Source organism: Zootoca vivipara, chromosome 1 (genome assembly GCF_963506605.1).
Source record: "Zootoca vivipara chromosome 1, rZooViv1.1, whole genome shotgun sequence".
In the NCBI taxonomy this organism is placed as follows: domain Eukaryota; kingdom Metazoa; phylum Chordata; class Lepidosauria; order Squamata; family Lacertidae; genus Zootoca; species Zootoca vivipara.
This window is the reverse complement of record NC_083276.1, coordinates 3,317,668-3,333,764: the sequence shown is the minus strand read 5'-3', so window position 1 is coordinate 3,333,764 and position 16,097 is coordinate 3,317,668. Positions and strand designations below refer to the sequence as shown.

Genomic DNA, 16,097 nt, shown 5'->3' with positions numbered 1-16,097 from the left:
CACTTTGGCCTTCTTTCCCCCAGATGCAGAATTTTGACGATGCTGTGCAGAATACCCAGGTGTCCAGGCTCAAGTCTGACCTCCGGGTGTCCCAGCAGGAGAAGGAGGCTCTGAAGCAGGAAGTGATGTCGTTACACCAGCAGTTGCAGACCAGCAGTGATAAGGTGGGCCTTGAACCGGCCTCAGCAAACTTCCTTCTTAAATTCTTCTTTGGCTTATTGACTTATTGTTAGCCTCCATTTGCATTTGCAGAGTTGATTAGGTTTTCATTCTTTCTTGGTCCTCATTTGATCAAGGCTTCTGAGCCCAATAAATGTAGTTATGGCCACCTAGTTGGGTGGCTTTAAAAGAGGATTAGACAAATTCACGGAGGAGAAGGCAGTGTCTGGCTGTTGATCGGGTCCTGCTTATGGGATTCCCAGAAGAGGGAACTGGTTGACCATTGTGCGAACCCACAAGCAGGATTTGCTCCCTCTAGCTGCAAAGAGAGAGACCATAGTCCTCATGGCTAGCAGTCATTGACACAGCCCTCTCCTCCTCCGTGAATTTGTCCAATCCTCTTTTAAAGCCATCCAAGCTGGTGGCCATCGCTGCCTCCTGTGGCAGAGAGTTCCACAGTTTAACTGTGCAGTGCATGAAGACTTGTCCCTGGCTACAAGGAACCCGGGCCCTGCCAGCCCTTCTCTCCCTAGCCGTGTGCCGCAGGTGCTCTGACCCTGCGCCGTGTGTGCTCTTTGCCATCAGAATCGGGCCCTTGAAGCAGCTGTACATTCGGCGGGGCTGCAGAGCCAACAGAAGCAGCTGTGCTGGGACGAACTGGGTCTCCTGGCCAAGCAAGACCAGCAGCTCTTGAGGCAGGACAACGAGCGGCTCCAGCAAGAGCTCCAGAGCGCCAAATCAGATCTCGCTCATTCCAGAGAGAAGGTAAACGGGGAATTCCTTCCAGGTGTGCATGTCGTGCCTTGTATCTTGTATCTATTTACCTTGTATCTAGCTGGTAAATATCAAATCACTGCTGCTCACAAGAAGTCTGCAAAATAACTCAGCAAGTATTAGACGTCACCCCAGAACTGGCCCTACTGAACACCTTCCAAGATAACAGTGGGAAGGTAAACAGTCAAATGGTCAAATCAGCTGAACTCCTTCTGTCTGTGGGCTCAGCTGGCAAACCGGGACGGCAGCCGAGAGGGAAATCTGTCCATATTGAGCCTGCTCTGCATACCTGCCAAGTTCCTGCGGGAAAATTAAGGGATCGGCAGAGTGGAAGTAGCGTTGCCGCCATTTTGGAACTGGGCGGAGCATGCTCAGAAGCGACTTTCGATGCTGCTCTGCCCAGTTCCAAAATGTCTGCCGCGCCAGAAATCGCTTCTGCGCATGTCCAGAGACTCCAGACATGCGCAGAAGGAGCCCCCCACCCCACCCCCGGGCGGTAAGTAAACTGGGGGGAAACGGCTGGAAAAACGGGGGTTTCCCGGGGAATACAGGAGACTTGGCAGCTATGCTGCTCTGTCTTGCTCATGGAGGAATAGAGAACCTTTCTCTGATCTTGTGGGAAACTTTCTGGGGGCCGCATGCCAGAGGTGGGCAGGGTCAGAGGCAAAACCTTGAGTGGAGCAACATGCTGGGGAAACCCAGTGCAAAAAGAGCCTTTAAGCTCTCCTGCCTTGCTTGCATTTAACTTGTGGAATTGCAACCAGGGCCGGCGCGTCCATTCAGGCGAACTAGGCAGCTGCCTAGGGCGCCAGAATGGAGGGGGCGCTGGCCAGCCTGCCCACCACCCACCGGTGCTGAGCGGCTTCAAGCTGCTCTACAGCTGACAGGCGCAGTGGAGGCGGCCCCAGGCTCACGCTCCCTGCGCAAAGCTCCGCAGGTGCGTGGGAGCGCGAGCCTGGGGCCACCTCGCTGCGCCTGTCAGCTGTAGAGTGGCTTCAGACCGCTATCCCGAGGCGTGTGCATGCCTCCAGAGAGCGGCCTGAAGCCGCTCTACAGGCTACAGCTGACAGGCGCAGTGGAGGCGGCCCCTGGCTCGCACTCCCCACGGGGGCCACCTCGCTGCGCCTCTCAGCTGTTTTTTATTTTATTTTTATTTTTTCTACTTTTTATTTTTTCTATTTTCTATTTTTGTTTTTTCTATTCTTCTATTTTCTATTTCTATTTATTTATTTATTGTTTTTTTGGGGGGGGCGGGGCGCCAGAAGGTGATCTCGCCTAGGCCGCAAAAAAACCCTAGCACCGGCCCTGATTGCAACCAGCTGACCTTCAACCTGGTACGGTTGAAATTGTGTGTGTTAAATGTAAGATGCTGTTGTACGATGCGTGTGGACACTCCCCATCAAGTCAGCTCCTGAAGCTTGGCCACCAGGCCAGCCCACAATGCTTTCCTGGTGGGTTTGTCCCCCCCCCCTCCACGCGCACACGCTCACTTCTCCCATCCTTATAAACAAAATGTGATTTGGCCTCTTCTCTTGCCAGATCCGTCAGCTGGAATCCGCCATCCTGACCCAGAAGCACTTAAAACACCAAAGCCATTCGGGTATCGTGAACGCCATTGAGCAGGAGAAGCTGAGCCTGAAGAGGGAGTGTGAGAGGCTGCAGAAGGAGCTGGCCTCAGCTAACCGGAAGGTCAGTGTCAGGGCTGACGGGCCTCCTCTCTTCACAAATCACCACAAGAGTCTCCTGACGTTTTTATAGCCTTTATTTAGAGCGGGTGGCACTGTGGGTTAAACCACAGAGCCTAGGGCTTGCCGATCGGCGGATCGAATCCCTGTGACGGGGTGAGCTCCTGTTGCTTGGTCCCAGCTCCTGCCAACCTAGCAGTTCAAAACCACACCAAAGTGCAAGTAGATAAATGGGTACCACTCTGGTGGGAAGGTAAACGGTGTTTCCGTGTGCTGCTCTGGTTCACCAGAAGCGGCTTCGTCATGCTGGCCACTTGACCAGGAAACCGTACGCCAGCTCCCTCGGCCAATTAAGGGAGATGAGCGCCACAACCCCAGAGTCGGTCATGACTGGACCTAATGGTCAGGAGTCCCTTTACTTTTACCTTACAGTATTTACAATCAGTCATTAGCACATAATGATCATTCATCAGAGTCACTCGGTTCAGATCTCTGCTGAGGTCTGCGTTTGCCCTTCCAACAAGACAGGAAATGGCAAACCCTCTCGCTCCCTCTTTCGCCCCTCCTCTTCTCTACATGCCTTGAGAGAGCTGGCTTAAACCTCTCCCCCCCCCCCCCCGAGTCTGAACCAGAACTTAACCCTTGTTCCTCCTGTGAACTTCCTGGCTCTATATCCCTCCCTGCTTGTTCCTATAGACCAGGCATCCCCAAACTGCGGCCCTCCAGATGTTTTGGCCTACAACTCCCATGATTCCTAGCTAACAGGACCAGTGGTCGGGGAAGATGGGAATTGTAGTCCAAAACATCTGGAGGGCCAAAGTTTGGGGATGCCTGCTATAGACTGACTTCAATAACTCTCTCCTCCATATCCCCTTGGGTACACCTCCTTCCTTCTTCCTCCTTTCTCCAACCCTACGTCTCCCCCTCCCTCTGGGAAACTTGAAACCTCTGGCTCATCCATGACAGTCAGTTCCAAGCAGTTCTAATTATTAATTATTATTATTATTATTATTATTATTATTATTATTATTATTATTAGTACCCCACACATCTGACTGGGTTGCCCCAGCCCCTCTGAGCAGCTTGCAGCATATACAAAAAGTTCTGGGGTGGCAAATAAACCCTTACATTGTGCCCAAGGAACACTCAATTATTATCTTCTTGCTGTTTTCAAAATCTGCACGCTAAAACAAGTTTCTACTCTACTGCTTATGTCACCTGGGTGACTTTAAAGAAAATAAGCACTCAAGCACACACCACTTCAAAAACCTATGCATCTCTCTTCCAGTTTCCAATAGTTTTCTGGGTTGGTCACCTGGGGCTGGTCCTTGCTCACCATAGGCAAGTAGTTGCTGTTTACAGATTTGTGGGTAGATTCACAGGGGGTAAGGCCATTGACCAGGATAGTTAGGTAGCTGAATAACACCTGGATGTTCTGCTCTTAGTAGGCCTATCAAAATGAATGGCTTTAGTGTTGTTCCTTAATTTCAAGGGGTCTACTTGAAAGAAGCATTTCTGAATACCACCCTGTATGTCCTAAGGCAGGATACCTCTGAATACCTCTATAGGAATTGAGGAATAAGGACAATAAGAATAACAGTGGGAGAAGACTATTGTCTTGTGGACTTTCTAGAGAGCAGTAAATTCACAGAGGAGAGGGCTATCGATGGCTACTAGCCATTATGACTTTGCTATGCCTCCACATTCGGAGTCAGCAGTGCTCCTGAAGACCAGTTTCTGGGCACTACAGGAAGAGAGAGGGCTCTTGTGCTCAGATCCTGCTTGCTGGTTTCCCAGAGGCATCTGGGCAGCCACTGTGAGAACAGGATGCTAGACCCGATGGGTCATTTGCCTGATCCAGCAGTCAAGCTCTTTTTGTGTGTGTTCTGAAGTTCTTAGTCCCTGTCTCTGTGGCCATCTTTTGCGGCAGGATGTTCTTTGGCTTCATACCTTACTTTACGTAAGCAATACCTCAGCCCGCCCTCCATCAGATCCATGCAGAGGATCCACAGTGGAGCAACCAGTTTGCTCCAAGAACCTCTTTGCTAGAGCACATGTTGGCTCTTCCTGGTAGCTGTCTGGATGTAGGCAGAAATCCTCATGCAGGCACTTCGGATATTTTGACGTAAACCGGTGCTTGGCCACAGCGAAACAAGCTAACCAAACAAAAGAATCCCGCTCTGTCCTCATCTTTCCTAAAACGAGCCTTAAATCCCCTGACAGATCAGCCAGATGAATTCCCTCGAGCACGAGCTGGAAGCCATCAATCTAGAAAACGAAGGCCTACGGAAGAAGCAGGTCAAACGGGACGAACAGGTGATGGAGGTCTGTTTCACTAGACGGTGTGTTTCTGATGTCGCTCTGCAGAAAAGAAATGAACTGGGAATCGTTTTGCTTGAGGATTTAGGCTAAGGGATTTATTTATTTGAGCTTGCAGGTCTAAGGGCTGTATGAGATGACGGTCTTTATGAGATGGCTTGTCCCACAACAGAATACATACATCTAAAGAAGAGGCCTTTGGCTGAGTTTTCCAAAAGAGGAATTAATGCACCAGCTTCACATAGACAGAATCAGGGAGGACACATCTGTCAACAGCTACCTGTGATGATAAATATCTACATTTATTGTTATTTATTGTTATTGTAATAAATATTGTAATAACCTGCAGTTTTATAAGAGTATATATTTAAAGTAGATGAATAAATGAGCAAATTAAGTTAATCTGGATATGCAGAAGATATTCAAAACAAATTTAAGGAACCGCAGAAAGAGGGGAAAGGAAGTAAAGTTTTGAAATGTTAAAATGATTGTAAAATTAGTGAAATGTATAAAAAATATATATATATCTACATGGGAACCTCAGTTTTTGAACTTTATTCATTCCGGAAGGCCATTTGGCTTCCGAAAAGTTTGAAAACCGAGTATCATTGGGCTGACTGCAAATTCAATGGGAAAAAATAAAAAAACGTAGCTCAGAGGACCATTTGGCTTCTGAAAATTGTTTGAATTTTCCCGTGGGGAAAATTGTTCAAAAATGGAAGCATTCACTTCTGGGTTGTCAACGTTTTTAAATGACTAGGTTGTCCTAGCCGCTCCAGGTGGCTTCCAACAAAATATTAAAACACAAAAAAACTCCGAACATTAAAAACCTCCCTATACAGAGCTGCCTTCAGGTGTCTTCTAAAAGAAGTCAGATAGATGTTTATTTCCTTGACATCTGAGAGGAGGGCGTTCCACAGGGAGGGCGCCACCACCGAGGAGGCCCTCTGCCTGGTTCTCTGTGGCTTCACTTCTCAAAGTGGGGGAACCGGCAGAATAGATTTCCATGTCTGGGCTGGGCAGTGGGGCTGGTTGCCTCTATCTGGGGGAGATGGCAGAACAAGAAAGACACCGTGAAGTTTTTAAGATGCCGAATTCTGTGCACAGCATTGCATGTGTAGAGCACAGCCATTGGGGCTGAGCGGTGGCAGGGAGACCTAACTTGTGGTTGCTGTTGGACATGAGCTCCCATCAGTTTCGTCAGCCACCGTGAACAGCTATCATGGGCAATGGGAGTTGTAGTTTTGCAGGGTTCCCCCACCCCCAATCCCTGGCTTGTATGCTATTCTGTTGTGGGCCATGAGCCTGAAAATGATGGTCCATTTGTGTCTCTTCCCCCACCTCAGCTCTTCTGATTTCTGCACAATATTCCTTGTCCTTTGGTTTGTCTTTTTCTCTCCTGTGGAAGCTTCTCCCTTGGCTCTTTCTTACCGGTACCTCGGAAGCCCCATAACCTTCTCTCTCCCCCTTGTGCTTCCCCCCCCCTCCTGGCTAACCTGTACCCAGACCTCGGTGGCTGGAGCTAGCAGAGAGGAGCGTAGTGCTCTGCCTGAAGTAGCGTGCGAAGGTAGAGGAAATCTTTCCCCCTTGCCATAAGCCCACATGCATGGAGAGAGAGAGAGAGAGAATGAATGAGTGTGTGAGAGAGAAAGCTCTTCAGTGCCATGCCTTTTCTGCCCCTCCTTTTATTTCTTTAAGGAATTAATATGAAAGGCGATTGGTGTGCCTCTTGCGAAGGAGCCGCTCTTCATTTTAATGGGCAAAAAGGGGAAATGGAGGGATCCTGGCTGTCCTTGTTGATTCTTGTGGGCTCAGAAAGGAAAAGGTTAAGCCTTAGCTTTTAAGTTTAAGCTTTTTTAAGTACAAGAAAGAAGATTCCACCTAAACATTAGGAAGAACTTCCTGACAGTAAGAGCTGTTCGACAGTGGAATTTGCTCCCAAGGAGTGTGATGGAGTCTCCTTCTTTGGAGGTCTTTAAGCGGAGGCTTGACAGGCATATGTCAAGAATGCTTTGATGGTGTTTCCTGCTTGGCAGGTGGTTGGACTGGATGGCCCTTGTGGTCTCTTCCAACCCTATGATTCTAAGTTTGATCTTACAAGGAATACTGGGGAAGCTTTCTTAAACTCAAAACCAGGGGTTTTTTTTTGGGGGGGGGGGAATGAAGAGTGGCTCTGATATCCCATTTTCTGTTCTTTCATTCTTGGAAATGCCATTTGTGACAATTGCCGTTGCCCTTCCATGGTCTCGTTTTTGCATGCCTTTCTTGGAATGAGCCCATTGACGTTTGCATGTCTGGATGTTCTGAGGTCTCTGGAAAATGCAGTTCTCAAGGGTTTCTGGGCTTCCGCACAGAATGCCAGTGAATGTGTGCTTTCTAACGTTGCTGTGATTGAGAAATGCTTTGTGTTTTTAAGTGCAGCGTAATCACGTTTTACGTGCAGGTTTGGTTCCAAGGGTTTTGCATAGGCACAAAACCCTTAGAGCCACCGCTATAGCTATCAGCAGAAGGCAAAGAGAGAGACTCCCCCATTCTCCCAGAGCCCACGTGCAGAGCTGGCCTTGCCCAGCCAGCAAGGTGAAATGCTTAAAAGAAGACCAGGTGCAAAAAGAGATAGGACTGAGAGAGAGACACACCTGGTCCGAAACCCTGCAGAGCTGCTGGACTCATCCCGACTTCATTTTTCCCCAAAAAATTGTTTTTATCGATTTCCCAATTTTTAACAAATCAACCCCAAATTAAAGCAAATTTAATTTTAAAAATCCAAACGCTGTTTTCCCGCACTCCTGTTTTCTATATGTCCATAGTTTCCTCTTGTTGCTGCATTATTTTACCAGTTATTTCTAATTCGCATTCCACTCCTTCCAATTAGCCTTATATTGCAATAGTTTTTTTGGTTGTTTTTAACTTATAATCCTTAACCATCAGCTATCCACTTGCCAATGCATGATATTTTAACATTTCCAGTATGTGCAAGGGAGGTTACTCAACAAATTATCAATCCGCAATAAATCAATAATTACTATTTCTAAAGTAAATTCTCCAGGCTTCCTTTTCTAGCCACAGGCCTGCGCTTTAAAACAGTTTCTTTGTTTTGTTTTTTGCCCTGGTGCTTTCTCCTCACCACCACCCCGCTCTTTCCTGCTGAATCGGAGCAAACAGCCATCTGTGGTATACTCGAATTGCTGTTTGTTCCAATTCAGCTTTAGAAAGAAATTGTGTGTTTTTTCTGGGAAAAGCAGGAGGGACACACAGAGCTTCAAAGAGCAGACCTGTGACACTAAAGGCTTGGTTACTTGTTGTTGTCAAACAAGTCTCCTGCCCAACGCAAGGAACAGCCGGTGACACTCCTGCAGTTGATCTCGGCGACTGAGCAGGGATATTGGGGTTCTGGGTGATCTTCCAAGGCGTGTCCTTGCAAGGCGTCCTTTAACCCCCTCCCTCCTGCCCCTTTCCTCTCGCACAGCAGCTGCTACACTCGAGCTCCAGCGTGATGCTTAGCCCGTCTCAGCATCCTCGCGACCTCCAGCAGCAAGGCTGCCCTATGGTCCCCCGGGAGGAGCACCAGCAGCTCCAGCGCCAGTTACTGCAGGAGGAGAGGAGGTGCCAGCGTCTGCAGGAGGAGCTCGAAAACCGGCCCTTGGAGACGAACATGGCCCAGGTATGTTCTCCATGCACACACTCTTTCTCTTTCCCCTTCATGGTCCTGGGGCGTAGAGACCCTTCATCTCCAGTAGGCGCCTCTCCATTTCTCCTTTTCTCATCATGGTGACCCTTTTCTCTGTTTATGCCAGTTGCAAACCCCACCCTTCCCTAATATGCTCCGTAGATACTATCCTTCTGTTTGTTGCACCAAAGCATGACCTCCCCCTCCTGCATTACTGTGATCAGTGTTTGTTCGTTTATTCACTTGCAACATCTATAGCTGGCTCTTCATTGCCAAAAAAGGTGCCGCAGAGTCCCGGAAAACCCGCAGGATTTGTATTTCTGCAGAGTGGGGCAAAGTCCTTCTTCACGCAGCGCATGGACTGTGGAACTCTCTCCCACATGAGGCAATAGATGGCTTTAAAAGAGGCCTCCACATGTGGTGGGAATGCCCCCAAGCCCAACTATTCTGGACAACAACCATACGAGAAATATGCAAGATAACTAAGCAGGTTTTAGAAGTTTCCCCAGAACTGGCCCTACTAAACATCTTCCAAGAAAACAATGCCCACACACATCACAAAGAGCTCATAGCCCACCTACTCTGAGCAGCCAGAAACATCATAGCCAGACACTGGAAAGACCTGTCAGGAGTAAGCATGGACCAATGGTACCAAATAGTATGGGAAACAGCCTTACTAGAAAAATTAACCAATAAACTGAAACTGACACAGGGACAAATGGAAGAAGACACCTTCACCCTGGTATGGCTCCCCTTTATCTCATACACAGCCCAACAAGACAACGACAAGAATCCCCCAACAGCATATGAATCAATATGGCTAACCTGATTCAAACACACACCCACACACACCCCACGCACACATGAAAACAAAGACCATCATAGCCAATCACAAATGGACAACCACACCCATGGCCAACCCCAACCTCTCTCACCACCAAAGGAGCACAAGCGAATAGCAAAGAGAACTTGCACAAGCAACGCTGACACAAAACCCCACACATACATTAAGTAAGATAGAAATATTGGCCCCTGACTCCACCCCCACTCACCATGCCCCCCCTCCACCTCTTCCCCCCTTTTCTTCCTAACGTAACACTAATGTCTCACCAAATGAAACTGATCTGTAGAAAATGCAACTCGCAAAAAGAGACATTGCCCATACTTTTGTAAACCAATAAATCTTTAATAAAATAATAGGATGGGACATTTGTGGAGGAGGAGAGGACTATTGGTGGCTACTAGCTAGGACAGACATGCTTTCCTTCCACAGTTGGAAGCAGCATACTGTCTTTCTGAATCCCAATTGGTGGAGATTGCAGGAGGGGAGAGGGCTGCCTTTGTGCTTAGATCCTGCGCAAAGGGTTTGGCAGAAGAGGCATCTGGTGGGCCACTGTAAGAACAGGATGCTGGACTAGATGGGCCATTGGCCTGATCCAGCAGGTTCTTATGAAACGCTGGGAGGCAGGAGCAGAGTACAGTGGTGCCTCACTTAACGAATGCCCTGCTTAACGAAATTTCCGCTTAACGAAAGGTTTTTTTCTAGCGGAGATTGCCTCGCTTGACGAATTCGTTTTATGAAAAATTCGTCTAGCGAATCGCGGTTTCCCTTAGGAATGCATTGAAATTCAATTAATGCGTTCCTATGGGCAAAAAAATCCCAAAAAAATCAATGCATTCCTATGGGATTCGCTAGACGAATTTTTCGTTATAAGAAAAGACCCGTGGAACGAATTAAATTCGCCTAGCGAGGCACCACTGTAGTTTCTTTGGGGAGGAGGAGGGTAAGGAAGAATTGTGACGGTACAGTTTGCTTCAGATCTCAGGTTCCACAAATGCTAGAAAGAAAGAAAGAAAGAAATAAATAAAGTTGGGCATACAATTCACCCAGGGAAGGGGCAACTGAAGCTGGGAGAGTTCAGTTGGTAGAGCATGAGACTTTTAATCTCAGGGTCGTGGGTTTGAGCCTCGTGTTGGGCAAAAGATTCCTGCATTGCAGGGGGTTGGACTAGATCAGGCATAGACAAACTCCGGCCCTCCAGATGTTTGGGACTACAATTCCCATCATCCCTGACCCCTGGTCCTGTTAGCTAGGGATGATGGGAATCGTAGTCCCAAACATCTGGAGGGCCGGAGTTTGCCTATGCCTGGACTAGATGACCCTCGTGGTCCCTTCGGGTTGCCCCCCCCCCTGATTTGTGGGGTCTCAACGATAGCATCCTTGACAGCTGGCCTCCCAGCCTTGTTCATCCAAATCGACAAACAGTGCTTTGTCTTGCTCTCCAAACCAGAATTGGAAGCCATGGTCTCCGTGGACTTCCAGCGCTGCTCTGCAGGCAGATTATGATGTGCCAAAGCCAGACTTTGCTTGAGAAGGGACGTTCGGGGGGGGGAGTTGGGGCCCACAACAAGAATCATAGAATCATAGAGTTGGAAGAGACCACAAGGGCCATCCAGTCCAACCCCCTGCCAAGCAGGAAACACCATCAAAGCATTCCTGACCTATGCCTGTCAAGCCTCTGCTTAGAGACCTCCAAAGAAGGAGACTCCACCACACTCCTTGGTAGCAAATTCCACTGCCGAACAGCTCTTACTGTCAGGAAGTGCTTCCTAATGTTTAGGTGGAATCTTCTTTCTTGTATTTTGAATCCATTGCTCCGTGTCCGCTTCTCTGGAGCAGCAGAAAACAATCTTTCTCCCTCCTCCATATGACATCCTTTCATATATTTGAACATGGCTATCATATCACCCCTTAACCTTCTCTTCTCCAGGCTAAACATACCCAGCTCCCTAAGCCGTTCCTCATAAGAGCGCACAAGCCCAAGGCCCAGTGACCAAACTGGCCTAATGTGTGAATTGGGCATAAGAACCTGCCAGCTCTCCAGAAGCATCACATCTGGAGGTGCGCACCTGGCAGGTGTCCCATTGCCCGCCCTTTCTGCAAAGCCGAGACTAATCTTTAACCAGATGTTGCTTGTGATTCCCCTGCATGTTAAGCTTGCTATTCCCCGGGAGCTGGGCTTGCTCTTCCCTAAATGTTGGGCTTGCTGGTCTTCCCTTATTATTCCCCGGCGCTCACTGATGTGTCTGTCTTGCTGCGATGGCTTTAGTGGAGCTGTTTGTTTGCATTACTAACGTGTGACGTGCTGTTTTGCCAAGGGCTGTGTGTGAAGGTGTGTCCTCCTTGCCTTCTCTCCCTAGGCCTTGCTTCCGGAGCAGAGATCAGTTCACGCAGATACGTACAGACGGATCGGTCACCTCTGACTGCCCTTGGCTGCTAAATGCACCTCATTCCTTACTCACACAAACTGGCATAAGCTGAGAAACCCAGGGATCAAATTGCTTTTTCTTTTTCGCTTTGTTTTCTTGTTAAGTTATTTTAATTTAAAACCTCTCCAGTATTATGTTTTATTCCCCCTTATTTATTTTTTTCTCGTAATCTATTTTTGTTTCTTTTTGTGCGTGGAGGGGAAAAAAAGAATCACACATTGTTGTCTATTTTTTTCCCTTAAATTTCTTACGAATCAATTTTTTAAAAATTTATTTATGTTATTTAAAAATTGCTTATCCAGGGGAGTTTGGAAAGAGACACGTTATTTTTTGCCCTCAAATTTTATGCTGTAACTATTTTTTGAACAAAAAGGTACAAATTTTTTATATATTGGATTTGAAGAAGAAATTTTGGGTTATTTATACAAAGTTTTGTACAAGATGTATCAATACTTTTTAAACGGGGAAAGAGCTACTCTTTTTTATTTTAATTGGACAAATAAAATACACATTTTAAATATGTGTGTGTCTTCTCTTACTAAACCATGGGGGGAGGTGGGGTGGAACCACCAGTCCGGGGCTCAATCTTGCCTCCCAGGCCCTTGGAATTCTTCCCATGCCACACCCCCTCTCCTCAGGCCACACCCCTATTGTAGAAATGTATGTTGCTCTGCCCACTTTTGCCTCTTGCCCCGCCCACCACCACCAGCTGGCCTCTGGAACATTGCTCAAAAGGGAATGTGGCCCCCGGCTTGAAAGAGCTTCCTCAATCCCTGCCATAGGGCTTATTGTAACTATTAGGCTGTAGTCTTAATTGGAAAGGCTGGGCCTAAGGCAACACAGTCAGATTTGACAAGGTTCAGGTAGGTAGCCGTGTTGGTCTGACGCATTTGAAATAAAAAATGAAAAAATGGTCCAGTTTCCATGTGCTGCTCTGGTTTGCCAGAAGCGGCTTTGTCATGCTGGCCACATGACCTGGAAGCTGTACGCCGGCTCCCTCGGCCAATAATGCGAGATGAGCGCGCAACCCCAGAGACGGTCACGACTGGACCTAATGGTCAGGGGTCCCTTTACCATATATATATATATATATATATATATATATAATGTTCATAACTGTATATATAAACCACATGTCTGGAACCCCATAGAAAAGGTCCTGAACAAATTGACCTCAAATATTTCTCTGCAAGGTCAAAGTGGGAAACCTCCCCATTGTCTCTTTCCTCACAAATCCTGCCTTAAGGTGACATTCAAGATATGAACAGGGTGTGAACCTGTGACCTCTGATCTGCCCACCTAGCAGTTTGAAAGCACATCAATGTGCAAGTAGATAAATAGGGACCGCTACGGCGGGAAGGTAAATGGCGTTTCCATGTGCTGCTCTGGTTCGCCAGAAGCGGCTTTGTCATGCTGGCCACATGACCAGGAAGCTGTACGCCGGCTCCCTCAGCCAATAAAGCGAGATGAGCGCCACAACCCCAGAGTCGGTCACGACTGGACCTAATGGTCAGTGGTTCCTTTACTTTTACCTTACAGTATTTACAATCAGTCATTAGCACATAATGATCATTCATCAGAGTCACTCAGTTCAGATCAGCTCCCTTGGCCTATAGAGCGAGATGAGTGCACAACGCCAGAGTCGTCCGCGACTGGACCTAATGGTCAGGGGTACCTTTACCCAATAACAAAAGAGTGGCCAAAACCCAGATACAGTGATACCTCGCAAGACGAATGCCTCATGCAACGAAAAACTCGCTAGATGAAAGCATCTAGAGATTCTTTGTTGCCTCGCAAGACAAAGCTTTCTATGGCCGCATCTCGCAAGACGATTTTTCCCCCTGCTTTTTTTTTGTCGTCTGCAGTTTGTTTCCACAAGATGAAAATTTTCGTAAGACAGCACGACCCGTGGAACGAATTATTTTTGTCTTGCGAGGTACCACTGTAATGCAATCAGGTAACTTGCCAGACCGGACTCAGATTTCTGTTGTAGACCGCCTTTTCTGTGATGTAGGTATGATGTATCTGGGCTACACCCCTTCTGTGATGTATGTATGATGCTTCTGGGGGTGGTCTTGGACTCCAGGGCGGGCAATTTAAAATGTCTATATAAGGGCGGGCGCACCTTTGTTCTGGGTCCTCTTCCTCTCTCCTGTGTGTGGGGGAGCACCCTGTTGCAACAGTTAATAAAAATCAGGCTTACTAGCTGCTTTGCTTCTCAATATTCATCCTGATACCTTTGCGGTGAAGTTAGATGTCGTGTTTGCAATGTCAATTATATGTCAATTGTATATGTCAATTACAAAGTATCAAATGTGGTGACAATAATAATAGTACAACGAAACAAAACAACAACACCACAAACTGGCTAGTCAATATAAAATGAAATATACTGGAATAATAGCTAGAAAAGAGATGGGCTAGTAACCATTCAAACAACAAACATACTAAGGTGCCTTGTGCAAGTCAAGACCTGGAAATACTGTGAACATGGAATGGATAAAAGTACAACTGTATCTAAAATTACAACTGTTTCTAAACAAATGCACAGTAAACACAAGTCATGGGAGCTCATGTTATTGTTATAATTTGAAAATTCAATAAAAAATTACAAAAATAAAAAATAGATACCTATTAGGTCCATAAATTACCATATAGCATATCTTCAGCACAAAAAAACGGGGACAATTTGTTGTTGACAAATGACAGCTGGACATATAGAGAGCCCCATTACCTTCAGTAGCTCAGGGCCTCATCAAACCTAAATCCGGCCCTGCTCACATGGACAGACTAGGTCCAGATATCCGTGACCTATGAGGAAACGGATCTTGGGGTCGTGGTGGGGGATAACTCAAAGGAAACATCCGCCCCACCTGCTTCAGCTGTGAAAGGCAAATCCCACACCAGGGATTGTAGAAGCATAGAATTGAGGAGTTGGAAGGGACCCTGTAGGTCATCTAGTCCAACCCCATGCAATGCAGGACTCTCAGCCGAAGCAACCGCCTTTATTGTAGCGCCTCCTTGCTGGAAGTGCTGTGGCTCAGTGGTAGAGCATCTGCTTTGCGTGCAGAAGGTCCCTGGTTCAATCCCTGGCAGGGTTGGGAGTGACTCCAGTTTCCGGAACCCTGGAGAGTCGCTGCCAGTCAGTGTAGACAGTACTGAGCTCAATGGAGCAGTGCTCTGACTCTCGATAAAGCAGCTTCCTCTGTTCCTTATGGTGTAACCGCACCTGGAATAGCGCATGCGGTTCTGATCACCTCAAAAAGGACATTATAGCTCCGGGGAAAGTACAGGAGAGAGCAACTGAGACCATAGAATTGGAAGACGGGACCCCCAAATGTCATCTAGTCCAACCCTCTGCAGTGCAGGAATCACAGCTAAAGAATCCCATCCATCCTCGGATTAGCAACCTCCCATGAAGGGTGTTAGGATGCCAGTAACAGCATGATAGAGGTTTATACAATTATGCATGGTGTAGAGAAAGCAGATAGAGATGTTTTTCTCCTCTCATAAGGCCAGGGATTGATTGACAGAAAGACCTTTCACGTAGAGCATTAAGCAAGTTACAGAATTTGCTGCCCCTTCCTGAGTTGATGTCTGCCAGCTCAGTTGGCTTCCAAAGGGGGACTGGGCCAAGCCATGGGAGAAAGGTCATTTCAACTGCTACGAATCGCCACAAGTTAAAAGGAGCTTCCATGTACAGAGGCAGGCTATCTGAGATAACATTCTGGAGGGGCGAGCCGCAGGGGGGGGCTGTTTTGGGTTTCCCATAATCTTTTGGCTGGTCACCGCTGCAAATGAGATGCTGGACAACCCAGATCGGAGGTGGGGGGGGACCTGTGGCTCTCTAGACGTTGTTGTACTACAACTCCCATCATCCAACTACCAGGACCCAGCATTGGAAACACTTGCTGCCCCAGCTGGGCATGTGCCAGTTGCTGGGGCAGCTCTATTAAGCCCTCCTGCCCTGGGGGAGGGCTGTCACCAAAGGGGTGACACCAAAGGGAGTTGTCCCTTCTGGGGGCGGCACGTTGGGAATGGAACGAGGGCCTGGGCCAATCCCCTTGTGCTAAAATTATGGTTTCAATGGGAATGGGACATGGACGTAGCCATCGGGTGCAGGGGGGCAGCTGCCCCCCCCAAATCAAGTAAAATAATGAAAATACCTAACTAACTGACCAGTCGCATTGCAGATAGCTCGGTTCTGGGCCCCCGGGCCCCTA

General features: G+C 47.7%; 1 protein-coding gene and 1 non-coding gene across 11 annotated transcripts in view; both read left to right on the top strand.

The window, feature by feature from the left end:
• Positions 1 to 16,097, top strand: part of NIN (ninein) — a 108,085-nt gene that overhangs the window by 89,539 nt on the left and 2,449 nt on the right. For 3 of the 10 annotated variants that reach the window (XM_060270724.1, XM_060270695.1, XM_060270750.1), the window contains 5 exons: positions 24 to 164; positions 745 to 924; positions 2,473 to 2,622; positions 4,842 to 4,943; positions 8,404 to 8,598. In XM_060270724.1, coding sequence (XP_060126707.1) covers positions 24 to 164; positions 745 to 924; positions 2,473 to 2,622; positions 4,842 to 4,943; positions 8,404 to 8,598 — 768 coding nt within the window. Of the gene's footprint in view, positions 1 to 23; positions 165 to 744; positions 925 to 2,472; positions 2,623 to 4,841; positions 4,944 to 8,403; positions 8,599 to 11,375; positions 11,522 to 11,805; positions 12,397 to 16,097 lie in introns of those variants that run through there. The other 7 variants (XM_060270705.1, XM_060270755.1, XM_060270744.1 and 4 more) reach the window with 6 other exon arrangements.
• On the top strand, positions 14,904 to 14,975 carry TRNAA-UGC (transfer RNA alanine (anticodon UGC)). Its single transcript has one exon. It is a non-coding gene; the product is annotated as a tRNA-Ala (tRNA).